The sequence below is a fragment of the Crocodylus porosus genome, unplaced genomic scaffold (assembly GCF_001723895.1).
Source record: "Crocodylus porosus isolate Cpor-Errol unplaced genomic scaffold, CroPor_comp1, whole genome shotgun sequence".
Lineage (NCBI taxonomy): Eukaryota > Metazoa > Chordata > Crocodylia > Crocodylidae > Crocodylus > Crocodylus porosus.
Window position 1 is genome coordinate 148,420 of NW_017728933.1, and position 25,483 is coordinate 173,902.

Consider the following 25,483-nt stretch of genomic DNA (forward strand, 5'->3'; position numbering starts at 1 on the left):
TCTTAGTGTCATCAGCATATTTGAACAGGGTGCTTTTTACCCCCTCGTCCAAATTACTGATGAAGATGTTGAACAGTGTGGGCCCGAGGACCGAGCCCTGGGGGACCCCACTGCCCACATCCCTCCAGGTTATGACTTTGGACAAGTTCCTTCCCCCCTTCTGCAGCAGTCCTGCTAACCTTAAGAAGGGAATCGTGATAGGTTGCCTGCCCTTATCACTCACTTCACGATCTAATGGTGAAACTAGTTCTAGAAAAGATAAGCACTAATTCTCAGTGCACCTTGCTTCTCAGTTGCCTGATGTCTGAATTTGGTCCTTGTCTGCACTGATTCCTGAACAGCAGAACAGTACAGCTGATTGTCATGCTTAAATTCACCCACAGCATTTCCTCTGGCTCTTTCCTTTATTCTGACAGGCAGCCAATTCTAAAGCTGTGGTTTGCTGAAGTCATCTCTGTTTCTTTAAGAGACATTCCAGCGGTGGTGCTCAGGTATTAACATCATGCATGCTGAATGCAAAAAAACACTTAGTATGTTAAATGAACAGCAGGCACAATGAAGCAAGCTCAGAAAGGGGTCAGAGGTCCAAGGGTGGCTCTAAGGTGAGGGAGAATGATACAGAGAGTGGATCACAGCCTGATTGAGTGGTCGTGCCTGATGAGAAGATATGTTGACTTTAGAGAGCCAAGCAGCTGTGATACTTTAGACCCTGAGACAAAAGAGAAACTGGGAACTATGTTTCAGGAATGATAAGCTGCACATATGCAGAGCAAAAGATTCATTGTGGTTTTCGGTAAGTGGATTGCATCCTGGTTTTTATAAAATTGTGGTGGATTGAGCCAGTCTGCCTCTGGCACAGTTGTAAAGTAGATGCAAAGGGATCAGGTGAAATACCATTGTTCTTGATGCATAAGTATCAGTGGGAACATAGGAAAAGAAGAGATATTAGTCATCAAGGTCAGACCTCCATTTTCTCAGATACCAGCCGTATAATCTGTTCTATAAACTTTCCGAGTTGCATCTAAAAAGCAGTTGGGGTGTTTGCAGGTTGGAATTTCCTGATTCTCCTTAGGGCGAGAGGGAGCTGGAGAGAACCAGAAGAGGAAGAACTGGAGATGGTGGGGGAACAGAAAATCAAAGTAGAAACCTGTAAACGACAAGGAAGAATTTAAAGCTGATGAGGAAAAGAAATGGGACCTGGAAGAGGATGAATATTAAGATGGATGGCAAAGATGCAGAAAGACTGAATCGTAGATCTGCCAGACAGGGCTGGTTTGCTTTTATACAGTTTTGAATCCATGATTTAATAGTGGTTTGGCACAACTACTTCCTTTGGTTGGGACAGAGGAGGGAAGCCGGCGCTGCCTCCGACCCAACTGCCTTTGGAATATTCAGCTTTTTTTTTTTTCAGGAAAAAAATATGGGGTTTCTGAAGCAAAGCTTGCAAAGGATTGAGGAAGGCAGGCAGAGTTTTGCTGTAGAGAGTTGTGTGTGATAATTGTTGCAAGAGTCAAGCGCATGTCAAGTCTCATTTATCCTGAGTCTCATTTACCCCCACATAAGTATTGCTTTCATCTCTGTAAGATGCTTCCAGCGTAGCTTTTATAGGGAAAGATGTTCTGCATAATAATATAATTGCGTTTGGATGATGGTGCTCCTGCATTTTTAACTACCCTGGTGATCCTGAAGTTGGTAGATTGGTTTGGCAGCAGAGTGCACGTGTTGGGATAAAATGGGTTTTGGACTGGTATTTAACCCTTGAAGCTGCCCTGCAAAATCCAGTAGTCTTGGTTCAGAGATGATACCTTTTTATTTGACCAACTAAGAAATTGCAAAAAAATTATCTTTTTATGCACGCTTTCAGGCACACGTGCCCTTCCTTCAAAATCCAGTGCACTTTTGGTGTTGTCTGGTGTATAAAGCATAAGTCCCCCTGTTTTTAGACTGTCCCATCCTAAGCCACTTCCCAAGTTATTACATTTGCAGCACAGCAGGGACTGTAGCAGCAAAGTGTCCCTCTTTGGCTGACCTCTCCTTTTTTCCTGAAGGGTGACTGGGGAGCCACACAAAATCAGGAATTGTATAGGTAGCATGTAGCCAACTTTCTCAAAACAAGGCTAAGTTGGGTTCACCCTGTTACCTGTGCTCTTTGCTGTATAGTTATAGCCAGTATAGCTGGCTATAGCTGCGGCCACTCCCAAGGTCTCCATGCTCTTTATTTGCCTAACCTTTCTACTCTTACCTGTGTAAAATAGCCCTCTGCAATGGGCTAATCGACAGTGAATGGTAACTTCTTCCGCAGACAGAAACCAGATATGATCCTCCACTCTCACCCCCTGCATTGGGCACATGAATGAGATTTTTCTTGTCTGTAAAATTAAAAGACAAAACCAAGGAGTGAGCAAGCTGTGTACAAGATTTTCTCCTAGCTGGCAGCAATTTAAGTTCACTCTCAGCACTGTCCTTGCACTTCACACTTAAAGTCACAATAAATAAAAAACAGCCTTGTACCAATAAAGCTGCATGAAACAACAGCTGAATAAGCAATTGAGCAATAAGGCATCATGACAGCATTGGTAGATGGGGGGGGGGGGGGTCTTTTTGAGGTCTCCTTTTCTTCTTTGTTTCCCCATGAACAGCATTCTACTACCATGGCTAAAAGTAAGTTGAAAGACATAGTAAAAAAATTATTCAAAACAAACTACTTAAATATTGTAGAAACATTTTCCTTGCTAACTTGTGGCGTTATCAGTCTAGATGCACAAAACAGTGTATAATTGCAGGGAAACTACTTGAGTCTGGTTTCAGTGTCTAAGCTGCTAGGGGAAAACAAAACATAGAATGGGAAAAGGAAGGCAAATTAAGATGGTCTACTTTAGTTTGGTCTATATGGAAAAGTTGGACTAGGGCCTGGATACATGACACTTTTACGCAGGTATAATTCTTACCCTTTTTTTATAGGCCTGTACCCTGCGCTTCAGAGCAGATTGCTATTACTGCATGCTGCCACATGATGGCTAGGGAGCAGGTAATAAATAGGTTGTGTGCTTTGACCAAAGGGCTAACCCAATATTTCTGTGTATGTACATAGACCAGTATAACTTGCACAGTGCAAATTTAATTCATGGTAGTTTTATACCAAATTCAGGCAGGTTGTGCTGGCATAAAGCTGTATGTCATGTGTCTGCTCGTTTTCTGGTTTTGGTTTTTACACTGGTGTACAGGTACGTCTGTCCAAGACTTTGATTTAACAACTGCTATATTTTACATAAGCCAGAGAAATTTTTTTCATGTTGAAAAAGGTTTAGATTACTGTAAGCTTTGAGTTCTGTGGGGTTTTTTTTTTTTCTTTTCTCCCAGTTGCTGAACCAGGTGTGCTTCCCAAGGAGTGGAGCTGCTACATTACGAGCAGCTACTATTCATTGTTATAACCCTTTGACACTGATTTTATTTATAATAGGTATTTAAAATACAGGAAACCACTCTATGGCCCTTTGAAAGGATTTTACTCTAGAGTATACTGTGGGGGGCAGTCTATAGATTATCATCCTCATACTTCTCAAATAGAAAGAGACTCTCATTACATTAGAGCTGTAATCTTTTTCCATGAAACAATTTGGTTGTATCCAGTGTTGGGTAATTGAGTTCTATGGCTACTACTAAAGTGTTTCATTTTTGAAGCTAGTTGGACTGTTGTTGTAGCAGATCTGTTACTGAGCATCACAGGAAATCCCTAGGTTTTCCATTTCAACTATTTTTTGTAGTAATATTAAAAAAAATAGTGTAATACGGTAGATTTAAACTTTCAGGTTTCGGAGCTTTTTGAAAATGTGTGTGAGCATTAGTATTCCTGTTACACAGCTGAGACTTGTAAAGTGACTTGACTAAGGTCATGAGGTAAGTTAGTGGCAGAAAGTGGGACAGAACTTGGGCCTTCAACTCCAAAGCCCTGCATCTGCAGCTGAAAGACTAAAACAGGGATAAGGTTGCTAACATGAGAGGCATGATGCCAAATGTGCCCTTTCCAATGTGCAGGTGTGTTAGGTTGGGTTCCCAGTTAAGACTGTCATGAGGTTTGGAAAAGGAGATACATTAGCCTGTTTCCTGCTGCCATAGCAGTAGTTGGCAAGTGTGGGTATGTGGGTGCAGAAGGCTTTAGTCATTTTGCATGATTCACGCAGTCACTGCCCATTTCAAACAGACATGGTTGTGAAATACTGAGTGTACGCTTCAGGATTCATTAGCCCTAAGTGTGTTGTGTTGTGTTTTTGTTTATAAGACCTTACAATGACAATTATGCTTTAGCTTTTTCCAAGAAGCCTGAGGGAATTTAGATGCTTCTTCTGTTAGTTTTAATGGAAGAAGCTAACTAGACGACCTCCTGATGTCCCTTCCCACCATAAGGGCATCTTTACACTGCTTTGTGGTGGAGCAGGTTGGGGGGAGCTTTTAATTAGCGAGGGTCAAAGAACCGCTCTAAAGCGCCTGTGGCATTACGTGTATTCAGGGTCCTGTGCTTCAAACTGGCAGCAGGGTGCTTTTAATTAAAAGCTTGTTCGATGAACTTTAGTTAAAGCAACCCCACCGTCATTTTGAAGTGCAGGGATGCTGAATGCATGTGGCACGGAGGCTGCTGGAGCATGCAGATTAGCAAGCGCCCTAATTTTCTATGATTTTATTATTCTGAGAGGCTGAATCCCCTCGGCTTTGAACTCTTCCTGTGTCTGCCAGGTTGGTATGTGGCTCACCCAGAATCGCTCCAACACAAGGCCTGTGAGCAGGGAGCACATGAACTTCATGTATGATGAGTCCTGTTCCTGAACAGAATTTTTTTCTTGCCCTGTTCCCTCTGCTGCTGACAGGCTCGTTTGCATTTGCAGTCCAGGCCTTTCTCGCCTCTTTGTGTTACCTTCCAGTGATGGAGAAGTGTTCACCTGGCAGTACAATAGATGTGTCCAGTCATGCACTCTCCTTGCCATAAGCTTTCTCAGTTGTAAGAGGCCCCTTTAGCCATCTCATTTCTTTGGGAACACAAGAAGATCTTGAAGTGATCTTGGCTGACTAGGAGCTCCGCAGATCCCATCTGGAACATGGCTTTTGTTTCAATTGGCAATATCTGACCTTGCAATGGATGGTCACAGCAGTTGAGTAGGTGGTCACTCCAAGTACAGCTGAATGGCTCTGCAGTCTGTACCTACAGTTAATGCTTTTTTTTTTTTTTTTTTTTAACTTTTCTCCCTCCCAGCTCCCCCTTCCTCTTTGATCAATAGCTTGTTCCTTAAATTGAGCTAATTTGGACTTCAATCTGCTGTGCGATGGCAGCTGGTCATGGGTGACTGGGGGAAAATTACAAGTGGGTTGTGCTCTGCATCTCTAGTGATTGAAAAGCTATCTAAATGACATCTACAGAGGCTGCCCTCCAGTGATTTTTTTGTCTTTATTTATACAAAATAATGTCATTCCTGTGAAAAGTGCATGTCTGCAGTAGTTGACCTTATTTTATTGCTCTAATTGTGTAGTTCTTTTCCTTAAGCTTAAAATAAAATGAGGCAATCCTACCTTGTTTGGATCATAAACCCTGTGTATTAAATAAAACAAACCCTTTGTATTCGTGCAGTTGTGGGGTAATTTTCAGTCTTTGGTTTTTTTGCTGTGAGTGGAGTCTCAAGTGCAGTTTCAAGTGAGCTGAGATTTATTGCTGTCTGCAGGGATGTGTCCCTACCCCAAATGGACTTTCCTTTGAGGTCTTGCTTTATCTCTTTAGGGCCAGTGAGGGACCAAGGGAAAGAACAAAACCAGTAACAGTAATGGCTTAAAAGCTAACAGGTGCTGCTTTAAAGTTGCATTATAAGAAACCATCCATTTATGCTCAAGAGTTCAGCTCTGCCATAAAGCTGCTCTGACCTTTCATCTCTCCAGGCTTCTGTCTTCCCTCTTCTGTTTCACGTGTTTACGCTGTAAAGCCTTGTGGGCAAGGACTGACTTACACTGTGGGCTTGGACAGTGCCAGTAAGCTGCAGCCCTGATCTCAGGAGGAGGCCTCTTGGCATGAGTGCAGTGCAATAAATAAGTAATAGTTTCTCTTCAAAATGTGCAGCATTGATGCGAGGCCTGTATTGGGTATCTTGTGGCCCAAATCTAGATGTGTGACTAGGCTTTCTAGGTCGTGCATCTTCTGATGAGCAGTTGCTGGGTCTAGGTTTAGGCAGTCCCTTGCAGTATTTGAAACTTAATCATTATGCTAATGCTTACAAAGTGAGTAGTGAAATGGGTTGACCCGTTTTCCTCTTGAATTGCTGTGGGTTTTCTAATCTCAACGAGTATAAATGGTGAAAAATTAAAATGGGGGAGGTTTGATGGTCTTTCAGCTTTGCTACCGTCAGGGTGGAATGAATGGGGAAGAAAAGGGGCTGCCTTGAAACAGAACTCGCCCTTATGCAGTCTCTTCAAGCTTTTAAAGCCAAACTGGCCCCAGCAGCTCTCGCCAGCAGCTGCAATACCTGCTGGGATTTTGGGGGAGAGGCTCAGGAAAGTGAGAGCAGCTGAGGACTGTTGCTTTCCCTACTGCGATCTGGAAGTTGTTCTGATGCATGGGCTTGCCTGCTGAAAGGGCTGGGAACAGACACGGTGGCTGTGCCTGAGAGGTCAGCTGGGAGCTTGCAGGTAGACTCTGGACTCTGTGTCCGGGAGACTGCCTTACTCCCCATGAAGTGCTGCTGCAGTTGTTGGCTGTTAGAAAGGGGTGGCTGGCAGAATGGGCTCCGTTCGGGCCCTATATCAGCTTGTGGTCCTCAGTCAGTCTCTAGGACGTGCTACCGGACCCGTTTCCTCCAGGAGGAGCTTGGTGGTGGGTCGTGACAGTGTCAGATTTAGGGATCCTGCAGGTGAAATGAATGGGCTCTGGTTGGTGCTGGGTTCTGCGGTTTGCCTGGCATGAGGATTGGGGAGGGCTGGGAAGGTCATTTCCATTGCTTTGTCCACGTGACGGCTGACGTCGCCTAGAGTCTGCCCCCTGGGTGCTGTTTCTGTCCTGCCACTGACTCCGGTGACCCGGGCAAAACACTTAAGTGACCTGGTCTTTAAAACCATTTCAGCAACTCTTGTCCCTGGGCTGTTGTGAGGCTTAAAAGTCACGCACTTGGAAAGTTTTTAAAAGCTACCAAATGTGGAAAGTTGTAATTCTGAGGTAATGTGACAGCCAGGACAAAGATGATGCTGTGGAGGTTTTCACTTGCAAGGAGGTAAAAGTGTGGATACAGAGATGAAATGGGGGACCAGCCAGTAGAACCACAACAGCTGACATTCACTGAAATCATTTGAAGAGTGCTTACAAACAGACATTAGGAGTGATTATTCCCAAATTAAAGTAAACTTGTATTGCAGGCAAGTCCTATTAATGAACTGAAAATACAGAGTGCAAATACTCAGTTGCAGCCTGAGTATTCTGGGCTGTAACACACTATTTTTCTGAAAAGCCAGCTCAAAACTTGTAAAACTATAGATCCTGGAGGGACTACATGTGTAGCATTAAACTGAATTATTGGGCACAGTCTCAATAAAACGTAGACTGTGTATCAAGTATATTTCCTAGTAACCTTTTTATGCACATCAACTCCTAACCTTAAAATGATAGTCCTGCATTATGATAGCTGTCTTTCTTGCTTAAATGGAGAGATTTGTATAAATGCTCTTTTCTTTATCAAGACACGCCATAGCAGCAGCAGTTGCTGCAAGAAACAAAATGGGATGCCAGTGTTTTGCTCTCTGGTAAAGAATAAATTAGCAGAGTGGACTCTCACTGCATAACAGACTAGAACTCCTCTAGACCTCTAGCGAAGCTTATAAATATATAGAGAGTATATCCATCTCCTGCTCCAGAACAAGTAGCACCAGACTAGGTCTGCCACTGAAACCAGAGTAGTGTTGGGAGAGGTGGTAGGCAAGGGATGACTGGCACTCTTCTGTAGGTGATGAACCGGTGTCCTTGTGTCGGGCTTGCTGGTGCCAGGTGCTGGAGCCAGTTTTGGAATTAAAACAGTAAAACAAACATCCCAATCCCATCTAATAATAAAAGGGACAAAGCTCATCTTGTAAAATCAGGTCCATTTTCTGCTGCTGTCCTATCCTAATTCCAGCCAGCCTTTTTGGCATTTGAGAAGGAAGAGTGCCATTAAATAATGATGGTAGGGTCTTTTTCGTCTCAAGAATATGGATTGTGATGGTGGTCCTTGTCTTAGATGGCTGCATGTCTGTGATTTTAGCGTGGTGGTTTATCTACTTGCCTGTTTGCCTGGCTAAATAAATAGCTTCTCTTTAACGTCTTAACCTACAAACATCTTCTGCAGTGTTTCTTGCACTGGGTGGATGTCCTGTATTGGAAGATGAAATGGCTTTTTGGTCATTAAGAACACACAGAAGCTCACTGTTAACTCTGCTCTTAGGATGTGGCAGATTTAACTTCTCTTGCACAGAGGCTTGCTTTATTGAACAAAATGCTGCTAACTGTAGAGGCATTCTCTGGTTATACCACCTCTTCACGCATGGAACTGGCAGTAATGAGCTGAGAAAAGCAAGCAAACCATCTAATGTTCAAACAAAAAAGTTGTGTTTTAGATTCAGAAGGCTGATGTCCCTGTGAGTTCCTGGCACTCGAATACCACAGTGATCATTTCGGCAGAAATGCATCCACAGAGCTTCGTGTCATCTTGGCCTGGGCTGACCTCCAGAGCTGCATAGACACCGTCTTGTAAGGAAGAGGATCCCTGTGGTGGCTCTGATTACTCTCTGTCACGTTGATGAACAAGTTGTAGTTCTACCAAAAAGGCTGTAGGATATAAAAGGTGGTAGCCTGATTATTTTTCCCCACCTTCCCTCCTGTTCTGTCTTCCTGAGCACCCGCTGCTTCCATTTGAAAGTCAGTTTGGACCTGTGAGGGTTCAGCATCTCTGAACATCAGTCCCTGTGCCTTGCTAAATAAGCTTTGATTTATTGTTCCTAGGGGAATTGTGCTAAAGCCGTTCAAAGTGGAAAGGGTGCACTGGGAAAGCCAACAGCTGCATTTTGGGGTGTTTGGGTTTTTTGGTTTGCTTTCTCAGTTCTGTTTGAGGCTCCTGAACACCTCACCCTTTGAACTCAGCCTGGTCTGTCCTGTACACATCTAGTCCTCTGCCACAGTCTTGCCTACACATCCAGTAAGGATTAACAAGCAAGGAGGAAAAGCAGTACACCTATTTGGCTGGTGCAGAGCTGAGGCAAGGAACCAGAAGATGACTTTGCTCCCAAGTGGCATAGAGTATTGGTGGCAGTGATGGGATCTGATGGAATCGGTGGCAGAACTACCACAGGGATCCTCCTCCTTACAAGATGGTGTCTGTGCAGCTCTGGAGGTCAGCCCAGTTCAAGGTGTCACGAAGCTCTGTGGATGTGCTTCTGCTGAAATGATCATTGTGGTATTCAAGTGCTGGGAGCTCACAGGGACATCATCAGCCTTCTGAACCTAAAACTCAACTTGTTTTTTTTTTTTTTGTTTGACTGTCAGATGAGTTGAAAAATGCAAGCAAAGCATTACTGCCAGTTCCATCAGTGACCAGGACAATGTTTCACATGCAGGGATCATCCTGCCTAGAGTAATGCGGGTCAGAGCCAGCAGGGCTTTTTCAACTCCCTAACCAGCTGGGAACCCTTTTGTAGTTGCATCAGTGACTGGGGAGCCTGTTTCAAGGTGCAGCAAGTTGGACTGTCTTCTTAGAGTAACTTAAAGTCTCTGCTGCTGAAAAGCTGTTGCCAGTGTATCTCAGTCTTCAGTGATGTGAACAGCTTAGGGAGTGCAGCCTCTCCCAGGAGATCTGTGACCTTACTAGGCTACAGGCTCCTCTTCTGCAGCAGCCTAGCTTTAAGGATAGTCCTGACTCACTAGGCATCTAATTCATCAGGAAGCAGGGGCCTAGCTTCCTCTGTAATAGGGTTGAGCTCTTAATGCAATGTGACCGCAGTTGGCAATGTGGATGATCCGTGCAAAACCAGACCCTGAATGCTCAAGGAATTTGATGTCATGTTCCACTGTTTCCTATACCTAAGGTCCCACCTGTGCTGCATCCCAGTGTTGTATGCCTCTGTCTCCATCCCCGTGCTCTGCCTGCTATGTTCAGGGTGGTGGCAGTCGGGTGAGTTTTGATCAGATCTCCAATTTGTTTTCTTGGACCTCTGATCAGGATTAGCAGTCAGTTCTACTCTGCTTAGGGGAAGCAGCCCTGAAACCAAGGCTGGGAGAAATGCCTCGCAACAGGAAAGTTGGCAAGTCTTTAGTTTATCAGAAACTGAGATTATGGAGCAAGTCCCTTCACGGTGGAGAAAGGTACCAGGTACTCTGTAATTTACCATAAAAGAAAAAGGCAGTAGGAGTTCATTCCAGACAAAGTCACAGCAGAAAATAAGGCTTATATTCAGAACAGCGAGGGCTATTTAAGCACTGAAACCAAGCAAAATTTGTGACTTCTCAGTTGCTTTCTGCTTTCTTACTTAAGTCAGCCAACACAGGGTTCAGGAAGGGGTTAGTGGGTGAAATTTTTCTGATCTGGATTTATACAGTAGATCAGAGTAGATAATACTATGGTTCCATTCTGGCCCTAAAACACACGGACACAGGGGGCCTTTGTATGCTCCTTGTCTGGCCGAAAACATAATTAGGTGTAGCTTTATATAAGGCTGCTTGGCACCCTCACTAAACCAACCTTTGTTTTTCTGTTGAAGCTGCTTGCCACTCTTATGAGTTAAAGCGTCATAGTTTAATTCTCTTGGAGTCAAATTGATACTACAAGAACCTGGTTGGAAGGTATGTTTGCATAGACAAAGAGTTTTGTTTCTTTTAAATAGCTTGTGTTTGCAGTGATGTCAGTTGGAGTTCACAGCAGCGGAAGCCAATTTGTAGAGGGAAAAAAAGGATTAAGTTCTCCTGCAAATTTTGTAAGTACTGCTATATGAACAGGAGTGCCAGCCTTGAGCCCTATTTCTCTGAGTAGGAGCAGGTCAGGTCGTTTCTGTCCTTCAAAGGCAACAAGTGTTGCTCCATGCAAAGAGATGTGCGTGTGATGTTAACTCAACTTTCTCTATTACCACATCAACAAGCGTTGACTTCTTCGTGATTTTTAGAGTGCAATCTTCTGCTCCCATTTAAAAATGGAGGTCAGTCTAGTTTTACTTCTCTGCTGCATAGGTTGTGCTTTTCCTTGGCTATTTGGGTTCTGTCTAATGTAACGTGATGGGCATAAATGTGCTTCTAGTTCCAGGAATGGCTTTGTTAATTGACACAGCAGTGTTGAGATGTAATTGAGTTATAGTGGAACTAGAGCATGCTTTTGAAGAACACTGTTGAGGCAAAATGTTAATAGCTATCTTTTTGGGAAGTACCTTTCCCCTTCAGCAGAACCATCCATGCCTAGAGGGAGATGATTGTCCTAGATGTAACAATCTTTTTTGCCGCAGTAGCCCCATCTCTTCTTGGCTTCCAGATGTAATTGCTGGGATCTGATGTGAAGGGAGATACAGCAGTTTTATGATTTACAGGCCTTGCAGGAGGAGGTGTGCACACAGAAGTTAACTTTTAGTTGAGGGTTGGTTTTGCAGCTGTTCATTGAGTTTTTCTGCTAATAATAATTACAGTTGTAGACAGTTCTGATAATTGTTTAGACAGGACCTGAAGTCCCTTGAAGTGGTTTCAGGCTATTCATCTGGCCTGCGGGGCCAGATGAATTTGACACCCTGGGCCTAGGGTGTCCATGAATGGTTTAGAGAAGGCGGACCAGACTTTCCCATTTTACCCTTTTTTATGATGAAATAACCCGAGCACCTTCAGTGGAGTCAAAAAACAGGAATTTTTCCATGAATAAATCCTTTCTTTACACAATGCATCCTTACCTTGTTTCCATTTGAGGCCAAGAGCTTTATTGCAACAAGGACGGCCCAAAAAGGAAAAGTGTTAACTCCAGTGTGGTGAGCCTGGTTAGAGAAGAGAGAATTGAAACCCTCATGTTGTTCACCGTAAGCATCCCTGAGTTGCCAGGGGGAAGAAGAAATGTGTCTGTGTGGACTGGCGGTCTCTGGCTGCACCATCTTTTCATCTTCCTTTACTGGATCTGCTGATTCAAGACAGGAGGCTGACTTGGAGATGCAGTCCCCACCCTATTTCTATATGCTTTTGAAAAACTTTTCAGGGATAGCCAAACTGATCTTGTCCATCCTGCCAACAATTTCATGTGGTTTAGATGGGGCCTGGTGAGAAGCTAGACTCCTCCAATGCTACATGAGCTGGTTAATGTTTCATTGCCTTCCCAAGGTGCTCCTTCTCTGAACTTAGCTGTACTTGATACAGCTGAGGTTTGTAAGCGATCCCAGACAAAGATGAATATTTCACAAAGACCCTGTGTAAGTGCTCTGTCTCTCTTTGTTTCCACGGACGGTTTGAAAGCTCTGTAAAGAAGAGACCCTTGCTGTTAAATACGCTAATTGGATGGCAAATACCTTTCTTCTACTTTTTGCAAGACTCTGGGGTGTTTGCTCTAGGTTTCTCTTCTTCCCTTCACCCCTTGCAAATAAATTAACAGCTCTGGAGTCTGAATAGGGAAGACTTGCAGCATACTTTTTCCTTAACCCTAAAAATACTACTTGCTTGTGGCCAGTGACTGACCATCTTTTATGGGTAGGTAAACTTTCCTTAGGGATTTTTTTGTTTTGTTTTGGTAATGTGGTACAAAAGAATAGTCCAATTTTAAGTGATTGGCTGGGCTTTGTAGATGAAATGTCTATGGTGGTATTGGACAAGAAGCAACGTGCTTTCGGAGCTCTGAGAGTTCGTGGTTATTTCGGAGCATAGGTTGCCTTCTGTGTTCAAGTGATTAATTTTTATTGTTTCTTCCTGTAAGGCTCCACAGCAGCAGTGAGGCAATCCAGACTCTAACTCCAGTTCATGAGTTGAAGCATGTCCTCTTTCCTTGGGTGTCTACACTGCTGACTCCTTCACTGCTTTACTTACCCTAACAGTGCAGAATAGGAGGATGTCGTCATGGTGATCATTCATGAAAAGCCTGGTCGGGGGTGCAGGTTGTAACTGTGTTGATCTAAGGACACAGGCAGACAAGGTTCTTTGAGTTGGTCTAATAAAAGATATCGGATTTACCCAAAGATCCTTGTCTCCCTCTGGTCTAGCATTTGAATGGGATCAGGCATGTACATGCGAAGTGGGGTGGGCTGTTGAGAGCATGCCCGATGACTAGTTTATTAATAAGCTGCTCGTGATGTTGAAAAAGTCTTCTGAGACCTGCAGTAGTCAGCCCAAAATGCTGTTTCCGGAGCCTGTTGCTGAAAACCACATTCCTGCTGGGTCCGTCTGAGACTCTTTGGCCAGATGTTGACCTAAACAATAGACCACAAGATGTGAGCATGGAGCTCGATGATGGTCTCTTATGATGTGCTGAAAACGGTCTCTTCTGCACACTGACCCTACTGTGAACTGAGCCGAGAGGCCAGAGTGAGAGAGACTATGATGCCTGAATCCTCCTTGCATGTGCAAGCCCGTCTCCAGAGGGCCGTGTAGCACCCGGAAAAGAAGCGGTAGTGAGAAAGCAGCCTTATTTCTCCAAATGCTCCATTCGGGCTTATTGCAGTAGGAATTACTTTGGTTCCCACCCACCCACGCATCGTAAGTGAAAATAAACTCTACTTTTGGGGGGATTATGCTCCCAAATTTTGTACAGCATAGCTATGGTAACATGCAGGAATGTTTTAAGTAATGGCTTGGGGAATTTCCTCTACAGGCTGTACTACACCAGGGAATCTTTTTAAGCGCTCATGCATGTTCTCTGCTTAGCACTTCCACTGACGTGATATAATGATAACAACAGGTTTGCTGCCTTCCCACAGCCTGCTTCCACAGAATTTGAAAAACAAATGGTATGAGCATGTAATAATTGGTGTCAGTAACAATAATAATGCATTATGAAGAAAGGGTGAGATGATCTTGGGGGGTTAAGGGACTGGATTTGGATGTGGAGTTGGGTTCAGTTCTCAGTCCCTCTGATATTGCGCAAGTTGCTTCATCTCTGAGAGACAAAGGGACTAATCTGAAATCACACAGGATGTCTGTCACTGGGCAGGGAGTTGAGCCTGTATCTCCTGAGCCCCAGGTATTTGCTGTCACTAATGAGTCAACCTTCCTCCTTTTCCCCACTTTGCCTATTTAGATCCTAGTTTTTTGAGACGTAAATGGTTTCTTGCTAAGGCGAGCACTGTGCCTAGCACAGTGGGGCTCTGATCTCTTTTGGGGCCTCCAGGCATCCCTGGAGCACACGGGAACCATCTGAACTGGTCCCTCAGGTATCTTACAGCACTTGCTTCCTTTAAACTGCTTTTGCTTGAAGACTGAAAATGATCCTGCTGTTTGGGTGTCAGGTTGAGCAGGCAGCGGCTGCTGCTGCTGTTGTTTGTTTGTTTGTTTGTTTGTTTGTTTGTTTGTTTGTTTGTTTGTTTGTTTGTTTGTTTGTTTGTTTGTTTGTTTGTTTGTTTGTTAAGAGAACACTTTGGGGGACTCATCCCAGTTAATTTTCATCTCTCAAAGTCAGGATATTGACTCAGATTCCTAATTGCCTCCATCCTATTTCTGGCTAGCCCTGCAAGCGAGAAGTTGCTTCCTTTTTAATTTTTGAACATTGATGGTAAATATGAAAAGGCCAGACAATTAAAGTACTTGTCAGGAGCAATACAGATGAGCAGTGCTCAGGAGTTGGCTTTGTGTTCTTGCGTGAATCTGGCTTCTAATACAGTTTGCTAAAGTCTGTGCTTCAGTAGCTGCCGGGGCTTTCAACTTCCATCATTCAGCAAAGGCTCAGTATATTTTGCCTTTCTGTGGCAGGCAATGTTGCTGTCTTTTTGTTTTCCAGATTTCTTTGTCACAACAGAAACAAATGGAGCAATAAAGGAGAATGTGGCAGCCTCAAGTAACTTGCATAATGGCTTGTTACTATTGATATGTTCCTTCTCAACTTTGATGTCCCTAATTGAAAATTTGCCCTTAATTCCTCTGAAGTAATCACATAACAGATGAAAGCTGTAGTGCTGGGCTGCTCAGATATGTGCTCATTGTTGCTCTGATGGTAGCTGCTGAATGCCCTCCTCCCTCTGCCCATGCTGTGGAAGCAGCCAGAAGTAAAGTGACAAGGCTCGGGAGTAAGGATCAAGGAGTTTCTTTGTTACTGAATAAGACGTTTCATGTCTTCTGCAGGTGGATTTGCGATCGTATTTCTTGTGAGGACTAACAATGGGATGAAATGTGCTTTGAAACGAATGTACGTCAACAATGAACACGATCTGCAGGTCTGCAAAAGAGAGATTCAGATCATGGTAAGTCATGCTGTCATACTACGGGTCCAGAAACATTAAAGAGCTGGCAAGTATCCGCATTTAAGGCTTCAAACAACAGCTTGTCCTTTGTGGGTGTGAACTTTTACGGTTGCAGACTCTATTATATCTCTCTCAGTGTTTGGTAGATTTGCTGACAACCCCAATTTTTGGAGCCATGGTGAAACTGTCAGTATTCCTTTTAGTGAAGTAAGTTTCTAGCCCTCCCATTTGAGGGAAAACATGGAAATATGAACTTTAACCATATCAGAGAACAGAAAATAAAAATATTCCTAAAGTTACATGATTTTTAAATTTAATCTCATGATTGGGAGGGGAGGGACTTAAAATAATTAGACAGCCTTGATGGGAGAGTGGTAGTACTGAGTTAAGTAGCATTAAACCTGAACAGTGTTTGAGTGAAAGATCTATAAGACTTCCTGATTTTTTTTTTTTTTTTTAAATCCAAACAGGCTCTGCCCTTGGTTTGGAGTGAAGACTGTGAATACTGATGAGGATGTTGAGTAAAAATGCATACATTGTGCAGCCATTGACAGGGCTTTTAGAAAAGGAACTGATTATAGTAATGATCTCAAGATATCTCTCTGGGATGTCAAAAGAAATCGAGCCATGTTGCAGGCCAGTTGCAAGCCTAATTTAAATAGTTTGTTTGGATGGTCAGGGCTAGTCTTAAGGTTCTGCATCTGATGCTGATTTCAACTTGGTGTTCATTCACGTTGCCATTTTTAAAGACTTTTTTCCTTGCAGCTGCTCTAAAAGTTCACGTCAAACAGAACTTTATCCCCTGGAGAATGTAGAAGCTGATTAGCAGACTTTTGAAAGAAGACGTTCGTGATGAAATCCCTTACCTGTAGTTACTACAGGTCTTCTGGTGTTGCGTTAACCTTGCACATCTGAATGTAGCTGTCTGGATATTGGCTACAGAGCATTAGTTGCGATTTATTTATTTTTTTTATTTTTTAACTAAGATTTGATCTGGCATCAAAGGCTTTCAGTTATGCCCAGAAAGAAGTTTGTCTTCCTGGGTTTGATATGGCCATGGCTTTCCTCTGCCTGGGAAACTTTGCTATCTGCACCGTGTCATTTTGAAGCATGGCAAACTTGCAAGTTACTGAATCTCAAATGCCAGCCACCAGACACAGCCCCCCCTCTCCCCATATTCTGCCCTCCTTTATGCTCCCTTCCTTGAGTTTACCCAGGCAATGGCAAATGAGGGTATAATTTGAGAACAACAGAGTTGCAGAGCTCAGATTGTGGAGGTGATGATGTCCAGGGCATAGAGAACTCAGCTTGACTCTTGCATTCTGTTTGTAGAACTAGGAATTGGCAAGAAGTCTCTCTCTGCTTGTCTGTGGAACGTGTATGATACAGAAATACAGAGAAAAATAAATGTAGGACTCTGAATCCCCTTTACCTGCATTGTTCCACGGAGCAGATCTGCTTGCTGCTTTTAACATTGGCAGTTCTGTCACGCGAGTGGCCAGAGGAGTTGGGGAGGAAGAGGAAATGTACCCTATCCTATACATGGCCAGTGCTATAAGTCTCCATCTCCCACAAGTGTAGAGAAGGGCATGTTACATAACAAGGTACACCTGAGTAATGAGGGGACAAGCCATTCCCATGGACACCTACTTGAGCAAACTACACAGTCATTGTTTCAGGAGTCTGGGCCACTTACTATTTAAGGCCACTTGCCCTAAATCAGCCTGGGCAGGAAACCAACTGAGACCATCCTGCAATGTTTCTAACTTCTGCATGATGATTAATTCAAAGTGACTTGTTGCTTAACACAGCTGACTAGATAGCTGAAGCGCTAGGAAGTCTGTGCTGCACAGATGACCCTGTTAAAGAGTAGCTACTAGGAACGTTTTGTGCTTTGAACATCTCTCTTCTTGCAGAGGGATCTATCTGGACACAAGAATATTGTCGGATACATCGATTCGAGTATAAATTCAGTGAGCAGTGGTGATGTGTGGGAAGTTCTGATTCTCATGGACTTTTGCCGAGGTAAGTGTGAGCTCAATATATTGCTGATTTTTTGGATGATTTATTCTTGCAGGAAGCTTGGTTTTCCTGCAGGAAAATATTTGTCGGCTTAGCCCTTCCTTAACATCCAGTGAATAATTTCCAGCCTAGCTGCTCAAGAATCCTGCATCAAGCTTAAGTGTAAAGAGACATAAAGGGAGAAGAAAGTGTGCCTGCCCAAAGAACTGCTAGCACCTCCTTCCATAAGCCAAGAAATGTCTAGGTCCCTACACTCCATGGTTCTGATAGTACTTGTTTTCACTGACTACTTCCACATGGAATAAACCGTCTTAATTTTTCTTTTCTTATTGCTGGTTTCAATCTCTGCATACCTCTGCTTGATCTGGGGGTTTCATAAGATGTCCCAAATCAATGTTCTTTAGCAAAAAAATATTCTCTTCTCCTCTGTTCCCTGGTCTGCCAAGATGCTGACCAACAAAACCTTCCAGACCCAACTTAACAGTGAGGTTTTCCATCTGTTCAGAAGCTTTGAGCTCTTTGTGAGGAGAATCATTTGAAGATGTGGGATTTAGAAGTTGACTCGTACTGTGTTCAAATGGGTCTCGCAGGAGGATGAGAGCACAACATTAAGCAAAGAGGAATTGCACTGTGGGACCTGGTGACCCCACACCTCTGAGGTTGTTGGAAGCAAGTGATAGGAATAAGTGTTATTGGCCTAGCCAAGGGCTTCCCATCAGTGTCAAAGGGGCTTATAATAGTTCTTCAGACAGGCATAGCGTATTCTCATGTGCAGTCAACTTCCTTCCACGTTTTATTTGGTACAGGATTTTTGACTGGTTTGGTTAGGAATAATTCACTGAGGTGAAGGAAGGGATGGGCCTATGAGGAGCTTTCCAAAAGGAAATATTGTGTTGCTTTCTTTCACGTATATTCCCAAAGCTCGTGGGGAGTGTTGTAGGGAAGAGGCCAGTCAAAGCCAATTTTCCCTGTATCCCTCAGTCTATAAAAAATCATGCAGGTACCTCCGGGAGGCAGAAAGACCTCAGGCTTTCCAGCCGACCCGTCAGATTTATGCCTCGGTTCCTGCGAGGATAGTGTTGGCTTGGTTTCTAAGGCATCGCCTCTCCTAACTGCACAATAGGGAAGTTTTAAGAGAGTTCTTCATCAAGTACAGTACCTTGATGTTGCCACACTCTGAACAACCTAATAATTGGCTGATGAGCCTGTTGAACACCAGTGCTATTTCTGTGTTTTACTTTCAGTGTTTAGACTGAGTCTGAAGCAGCTTTTTGAAAGTCTGTTAAGCTGGTTAATGGACTTGTGCCCGGTTTGTAATAGATGCTCAAAGGTTGCCCTGTATTTGAAACCTTGATCCAAATGCCACACAATGCTCTGAAGGAGATTGACTTGAAAGTACCTAACTTCATCTCCTCTGGGTGGCTAAACAGTTCTAAACATTTTAGATCAAATTTTATGAAAATATCAGATTTCCTGCTGTTTGCTGCCTTCTTCCCTGGCAGAGATAACAAATAATGTTATTCATTCTGCCTTCATCAGCAGAGACTGCGCTTCAATATAAGCACACAAATAGCCATGGCATTTAGCTTGGTTGTATAGTATACTTAAGTTAGAGACATGCTTTAATTCCTTCTAATATTCATACCTAAATGATGCTGGTTTCTTTTTCTAGAAATTTTTTTTTTCTTGTTGTGTTTAATTTTCCAAAGACACTGCTGAGTTTTTGGCTGCTTAACCTGAGTTGCTTGAAAATGGCTTGTTTGGGTTTTGTTTTCTTTCTTTTCCAGAGGGCATGTATACAGACTAAGCTGGGGCACCAACAATTGTGTGATCTTTTGCACCAAGTCTTTCTCTTAAGGCTCCCCTCTATACCAATATTGTGAAGCAGATGGTAGGAGCACAGCTTTGGGTTTTTTTGGGGGGAGGTCTTTTATTCCTCCTCCTCAATCTAGCCTGCACGTACCAACAGGGTAGCAAGCCATGTTGTAACCATGTTGTATCGAAGACTAAAACTGTTAGTTTGATCTGGCAAGAGTACTCTTGTATTTCCCAAGGGAAGAAAAGAACTTAGTTTACGCAAAAATACATTTGGACATCTTCATTTTTACTTGGAGTACGTGAGGGCCTCGGAGGAAGTTTCAGATCTTGGCAGGCTAAAATCTTCAAGCACTTTTTCCAAACCTGAATTGTCATGTCGGGTTTTATGATAGATGCACAAGATGCTCGTTTTTACTGAGTGGGAGGGAAGTGAAGCCGAGATGTCTAAGTAGGATGCCAGAAGTCACAGAGGAGAAGAGAGGCTTTGTCTAGCCTGGAACTGGAATAGGAGAGTCCCAGCTCTCTAAATACTGCTAAAACAAGGTGTATTGGTGAAGGCACTAGATCCTAGCTCCACTGCTTCCAGCTGGGGAGGTCTTGTACACCGAGTGCTGCTTAGATGTGTACTGAGCTGGTATCAACATGGTTTAGGATGCTTTGGAGAACCTGACTTCCTGTGACCAGTGCATCTTGACTGCTTCAGATCAGATTTCATTTTTGCCCTGCTTATCTTCTAGGGGGCCAAGTGGTGAATCTCATGAACCAACGCTTGCAGACTGGCTTCACGGAGAGTGAGGTCCTGCAAATCTTCTGCGATACCTGTGAAGCCGTAGCCAGACTGCACCAGTGTAAAACGCCAATTATTCACAGGGATCTGAAGGTAACTCCCAGAGACTGGTCATAGGGGGTGGAGCTGTTTGGGTAGCTTATTGTGCTGTGAGCCTTTGGGAGACAGGATTGTCTGTTCTCTGGACAGTGCCCAGCAGAGTGGAGCCCTACCCTGGACACTGTTTTAAGGTTTCTGTTGTTAGTAGGTGGAAAAATGTATTTAGGAATAAATTTATTTATTAAAGGAGAGAGGAGGAAAAAAATCCACTGCTTGCCAGATGTTTATTGATCAGTTTCAATAATGCAGCCCTTTGTGAATAAATATTTCCCCCCGAAATCTGCCAAAATTCATCAGATAAATTATCCACAATGAATTTCAACCAGGAGCAATGGAGATCAGCTCATGGGCTCCACACTTCGGCCTGTCCCCTGAGTGCTTATGTAACACAATGTGAAAGACTGTAGACTAGAGGTGGGGATTTTTGTAAGTGCTCCACATGAGTAGCTTAAGTTGCTGCCTACTGGGTGCATCTACATGAGACATTTACTACAAAGCTAATTACCTCTTCAGTAATGTATTAGTGTCTCCATGTTCAGTGCTATTAGGCCAGAGTAAACTAATTAACTCTGCCGTAGGACAGTACTGCCCAACACAAGTGCTATCCTGTGGCAGAGTTATTTGCGTCTCTGCATTACACATGTAAACAGTGACCAGGGCTGCCTGGGGCACGAGGGTGCTTTAGTGCAGTGCTGCCTGCCAGCTAGCCCGGCACTGTAGCATCCTTATGCCCCAGCCAGCCCCACTGCAGCATGTTGAGCCAGGTCAAAGCAGCCCCAGGCTGGCAGGTTGACCTCTGGGCTGTGCTGGTCTGGCTCAACATGCTGTGGTCCCGGGTGCACATGTAAATGCTGCACCCAGGAACAATAAACTCTGACACAAACGGCACTGGAGCTTGTATCAAAGTTTTACGTGTAGATTCAGCCATTGAAGCCCGTGGTGAGACTTCTTTTTTAACAGTGGTAAGAGTAGATTTGGGCCAATCATGAGGGCTGTGAAAAAATCCTATTCTGAAATAATGAACCTGAAGATAGTTTCATAGTTGGTCAGGTCAGAAGGGACCTGAGCAGATCATTATGTCTGACCTCCTGCCATGGGCAGGAATGAATGCTGGGATCAAATGACCCCAGCTAGGTGATTATCAAGCCTCCTTTTGAAGACTCCCAAGGTAGGAGCAAGCACCACTTCCTTTGGAAGTTGGTTCCAGATCCTAGCCGCCCTGACAGTGAAGTAGCACCTCCTGATGTCTAGCCCGAACCTACTCGCAATCAACTTGTGGCCGTTATTCCTAGTTAGTCCGGGTAGTGCTCGGGGGAACAGGGCCTCCCATTCCCCACTGGTCCCCCCTGGTAAGTTTATAGACAGCCACCAGATCCCCCCCTCAGCCCTCTCTTGTGGAGGCTGAACAGGTTCAGGTCCTGTGTAGCCTCTTCTCGTAGGGCCTGCCCTGCTGCCCCCTGACCATGCGAGTGGCCCTCCTCTGGACCCTCTCCATGTTGTCCACATTCCTCCTGAAGTGCGGCGCCCAGAACTGGACGCAGTACTTCAGCTGTGGCCTGACCAGTGCTGAATAGAGGGGGAGGATCACCTCCTTGGACCTGCTTGAGTTGCGTCTGTGGATGCATGACAAGGTGCAGTTGGCCTTCCTGACCTCACATTGGCCATCCATGTTCATCTTGGTATCAATGATGACTCCAAGATCCTTTCCAGCCTCTGCACTGACGAGAAGGGAGTTCCCCAGCCTGTAGGTATGCTGCTGGTTCTTCTTCCCTAGATGCAGTACCTTGCATTTGTCTGTATTAAATCCCATCCTATTCTCATCCGCCCACTCCTTTTAACCTCTCCAGATCTAGTTGTATCCTGTCCCTCCATTCTAGTGTGCCCACTTCCCCCACATCTTAATTTCGTCTGTGAATTTGAACAAAGTGCTTTTCACCCCCTCGTCCAAGTCACAGATGAAGATGTTGAACAGTGCAGGCCTGAGGACTGAGCCCTGGGGGACCCCACTGCCCATGTCCTTCCAGGTCGAAAATGACCCGTCCACCACCACTCTCCGGGTGCTGCCCTCTAGCCAATTTGTGACCCATCTGACTTGTAGGCATCAGTGCCACAGTCGCCTAGTTTTTAATGAGAATGGCATAAGAGACTATTGTCAAAGGCCTTCCTGAAGTCCAGAAAGACTACATCCACAGCAACCCCTGCGTCTAATGATTTGGTGACCTGATCGTAAAAGACCACCAGGTTGGTCTGACAGGACCTGCCTCTAATGTTGGTTGCCCATGTTGGTTGCCCCTGAGCACAGTCTCCCCTGCTGGTCCCTTACAGATGCGCTCCTGGATAATTTTCTCAAAGAGCTTCCCCAGGACCGAGGTAAGATTAACAGGCCTGTAGTTACCTGGGTCCTCCTTCCTCCCTTTTTTTGAAAATGGGAACCACATTGGCCTTTTTCCAGTCCTCTGGCACCTGGCCAGAGCACCATGAGTGCTTGTAAAGCTGTGCCAGGGGCCCTGCAATGACCCCTGCCAATTCCCTCAGCACCCTGGGGTGGAGATTATTTGGACCTGCTGATTTGAACATGTCCAGCTCCACCAGAAGTTCCCTAACTAGGTCCTCTCTGACCCTAGGCCCAGCTGTGCCTCTCCTGAGCCCATCTGGAATCCCGGTGGGGGATGTCTCGGTCCCTGCTCAGAAAAATGGAGGCAAAGGGATTTGTTAAAGAGGTCAGCTTTTCCATCTGGTGTAACTACCAGATTGCCAAGCATGTCCTGCAGGGGCCCCACGTTACCCGGTGCCTCTTTTTTACTCCCTATGTATTTAAAAAAGGACTTCTTGTTATCTTTGAGCCTGGTCGCTAGTTCTACTTTAGTCTCTGCCTTAGCTTTCTTAACACCCCCCCTACAGTCTCGAGCAATGGAGGTATAATCCTCCTTGGTGATAGCCTCTCCCTTCCACGGGGTGTGCGCCTCCTTTTTAGCTTTCAGACATTCCTGAATGCCTTTTGGCGAGCTATGGGGCTTTTGAGCTGTCTTGTCCCCTTTGATTAGCATTGGGGCTGTCACCCCTTGGGCTCAGAGGATTGTCTCCTTAAGGAATGACCACGCGTCTTGGACTCCCAACTCCCCTCCCCTCCGGGACGTCAGTGCTTCTCCTACTAATCTCCTTAACTCGTTGAAATCGGCCCTTCTGAAGTCCAGGGCTGCTGCCTTGCTGCCGGCCTTTGACACCCTGCGCTGGATGGTGAATCCCAGCAGGTGGTGATCACTGTCACCCAGGTGGTCGAGCACCCGCAGCCCCCTCACCAGGTCATTGCTTGTGGCCAGGACCAAGTCCAGCAAGGCATTTCCCGTGGTGGGACTGTGCACCTCCTGGGTTAGGTGGAGGTCCTGTATCTCGGCTAGGAACCTACGTGAGCAGTCAGACCTGGCTGGCTGCTCCTCCCAGCAATGACTACCCTTGACGTAACTGCCTCTGCGAGCTGACCTGACGATTCCCGGTTCAGCTCTTACCCCGGTTAGGTGGCCTGTAGTAGACCCACGCCGTTAAGTCCCTTCCCCCCCACCCCCTTGTATTCTTACCCAGAGCACTTCAGTCTGCCCCTCCTCTGACCCCGTCTTGTTTGTTAAGGACGTGTATTGCTTTTGCATGTAGAGTGGTACACCCCCATGTTCCCTCCCCATTATATCCTGCCTGTACAGTCTGTAGCCCCTAATATTTACTGCCCAATCATGGGTTGAATCCCACCAGGTTTCAGTGAGCCCTACTATGTCCAGTTTCCTGCTAGCTAGGAGGAGGGCAAGTTCCTCCTGCTTGTTCCCCATACTATGAGCATTAGTGTAGAGGCATTTAAGGCCTCCTATGGGTGCTTGCACCATCCCCTTGATCCTAGGACTATCCAGACCCCTGTCACTTCTTGTGCTCATCACCTGCCTTGGCTGGGAAGTGTCCTTGTGTCCCCCTTTGGCCCCATCCCCCAGCAAAACTAGTTTAAAGCATGCCGTATGAGATCAGCCAACCTGGAAGAAAAGACACGCTTGCCTTTAGGGGAGAGGTGAAGCCCATCCCACCTGAGCACGCTCCCTGTGCAAAAATGTGGGTCATTGTCAAGAAATCCAAGGCCTGCCTGGTAGCACCGACCCCGAAGCCGCCGGTTGACAACTTCGATGCAGGCCTCATGGCGCCATCTGCATCTACTTACTAGGAGAATAGAGGAGAATACCACCTGCGCCCCTGTCTCCTTGAGCTTGGCTCCCAGGGCCTTGTAGTCCTTCATGATGCGGTCTGGACTGCTCCCCACCGCGTCATTCGTTCCCACGCGGATTAGGATAAATGTTCTGTTCAAGGTCCTCTCCACTGGCTCTTAATACACTCAAATAAAATCTTCAGCTGAAGAGCAACCTCATGTGTACATTTGAAATTCAAATATACTTCGTGGGTCAGGCTTTGTTTCCAGAGCTGGTGTTTGTTCTGCGCCACTGGTCATTTTTTGTTTAGACAGAGAATAGACTGCCTGCATTTTAAAGGAGCCAAGTAAGTGGTGTGTGCTTTAGGGCACTTACAATATTTGTGACCCACAATGCAGTTTACACGAATGCAAGCAAGGTATCTGAAGTAGGTGGCAGGAGGGTCTAAATTCCTTAGAAAGTGGAACAAACCAGTTTGTTTTGTTTTTGCACAAAATAAGAGTCTGCTTCAAAGACCGCTGAAGTTGAGGAGAATCTGTCAGTGGTTTGGATAGGAGGGCGTATAAAATCTAAATGGGAAGATGAAATTCAAAAGAGAAACTTGTTCAATAGCTATTAAACCCTTCTGCTACCTTTTTGACTTTTAATGTAATTTATTTGTGTACAAAGAACACTTTTTTTTTTTTATGTAGCCTATCAATAAATGGTGCGACATCTGTGATTTGGATTACTGAGCTAATCCTCTGTATACTCTCTCTATTATGTATTGAGAGTCACAACTGGAAGTGACCATTGCATTCTGACAGTCTTATCACCTAGCCTAAGTCGTTGAGGTTCTACATCAGAAGCCTGGCTTTTCCTTGATTATTACAGTGTGGTTTTCTTTGATTAGTGTGTGTTACGGGAAATAGTTGTTTGTGCTCTGTCTTGGGATACCAACACAGTATTCATGTTGCTTTATTTTATTTTTTTAAAAGGTGGTTCTTTCTAAAAATCATTATCAAAGCTGGGGATATGACGTATATGCAGATGCATAAAAACACAGTTCCTGCCTCAGAAAGCTTGCTGTCAGAGCAGAACAACTGGATTTGAAAGACTGGGATGGAAGGAGCTGAAAAATGTCACTATTGAAAATGCTCAAGAGCTGTAATGCTACTCTGTATCTCTCTGCCGCCGCACACCCCCC

General features: G+C 44.8%; 1 protein-coding gene across 6 annotated transcripts in view; it reads left to right on the plus strand.

Moving 5' to 3' along the window:
• AAK1 (AP2 associated kinase 1) overlaps positions 1–25,483 on the plus strand; it is a 106,159-nt gene that overhangs the window by 20,710 nt on the left and 59,966 nt on the right. For all 6 annotated transcript variants that reach the window (XM_019545924.1, XM_019545928.1, XM_019545925.1 and 3 more), the window contains exons 3-5: positions 15,272–15,390; positions 17,307–17,415; positions 19,968–20,110. In XM_019545924.1, coding sequence (XP_019401469.1) covers positions 15,272–15,390; positions 17,307–17,415; positions 19,968–20,110 — 371 coding nt within the window. The remainder of the gene's footprint in view (positions 1–15,271; positions 15,391–17,306; positions 17,416–19,967; positions 20,111–25,483) is intronic.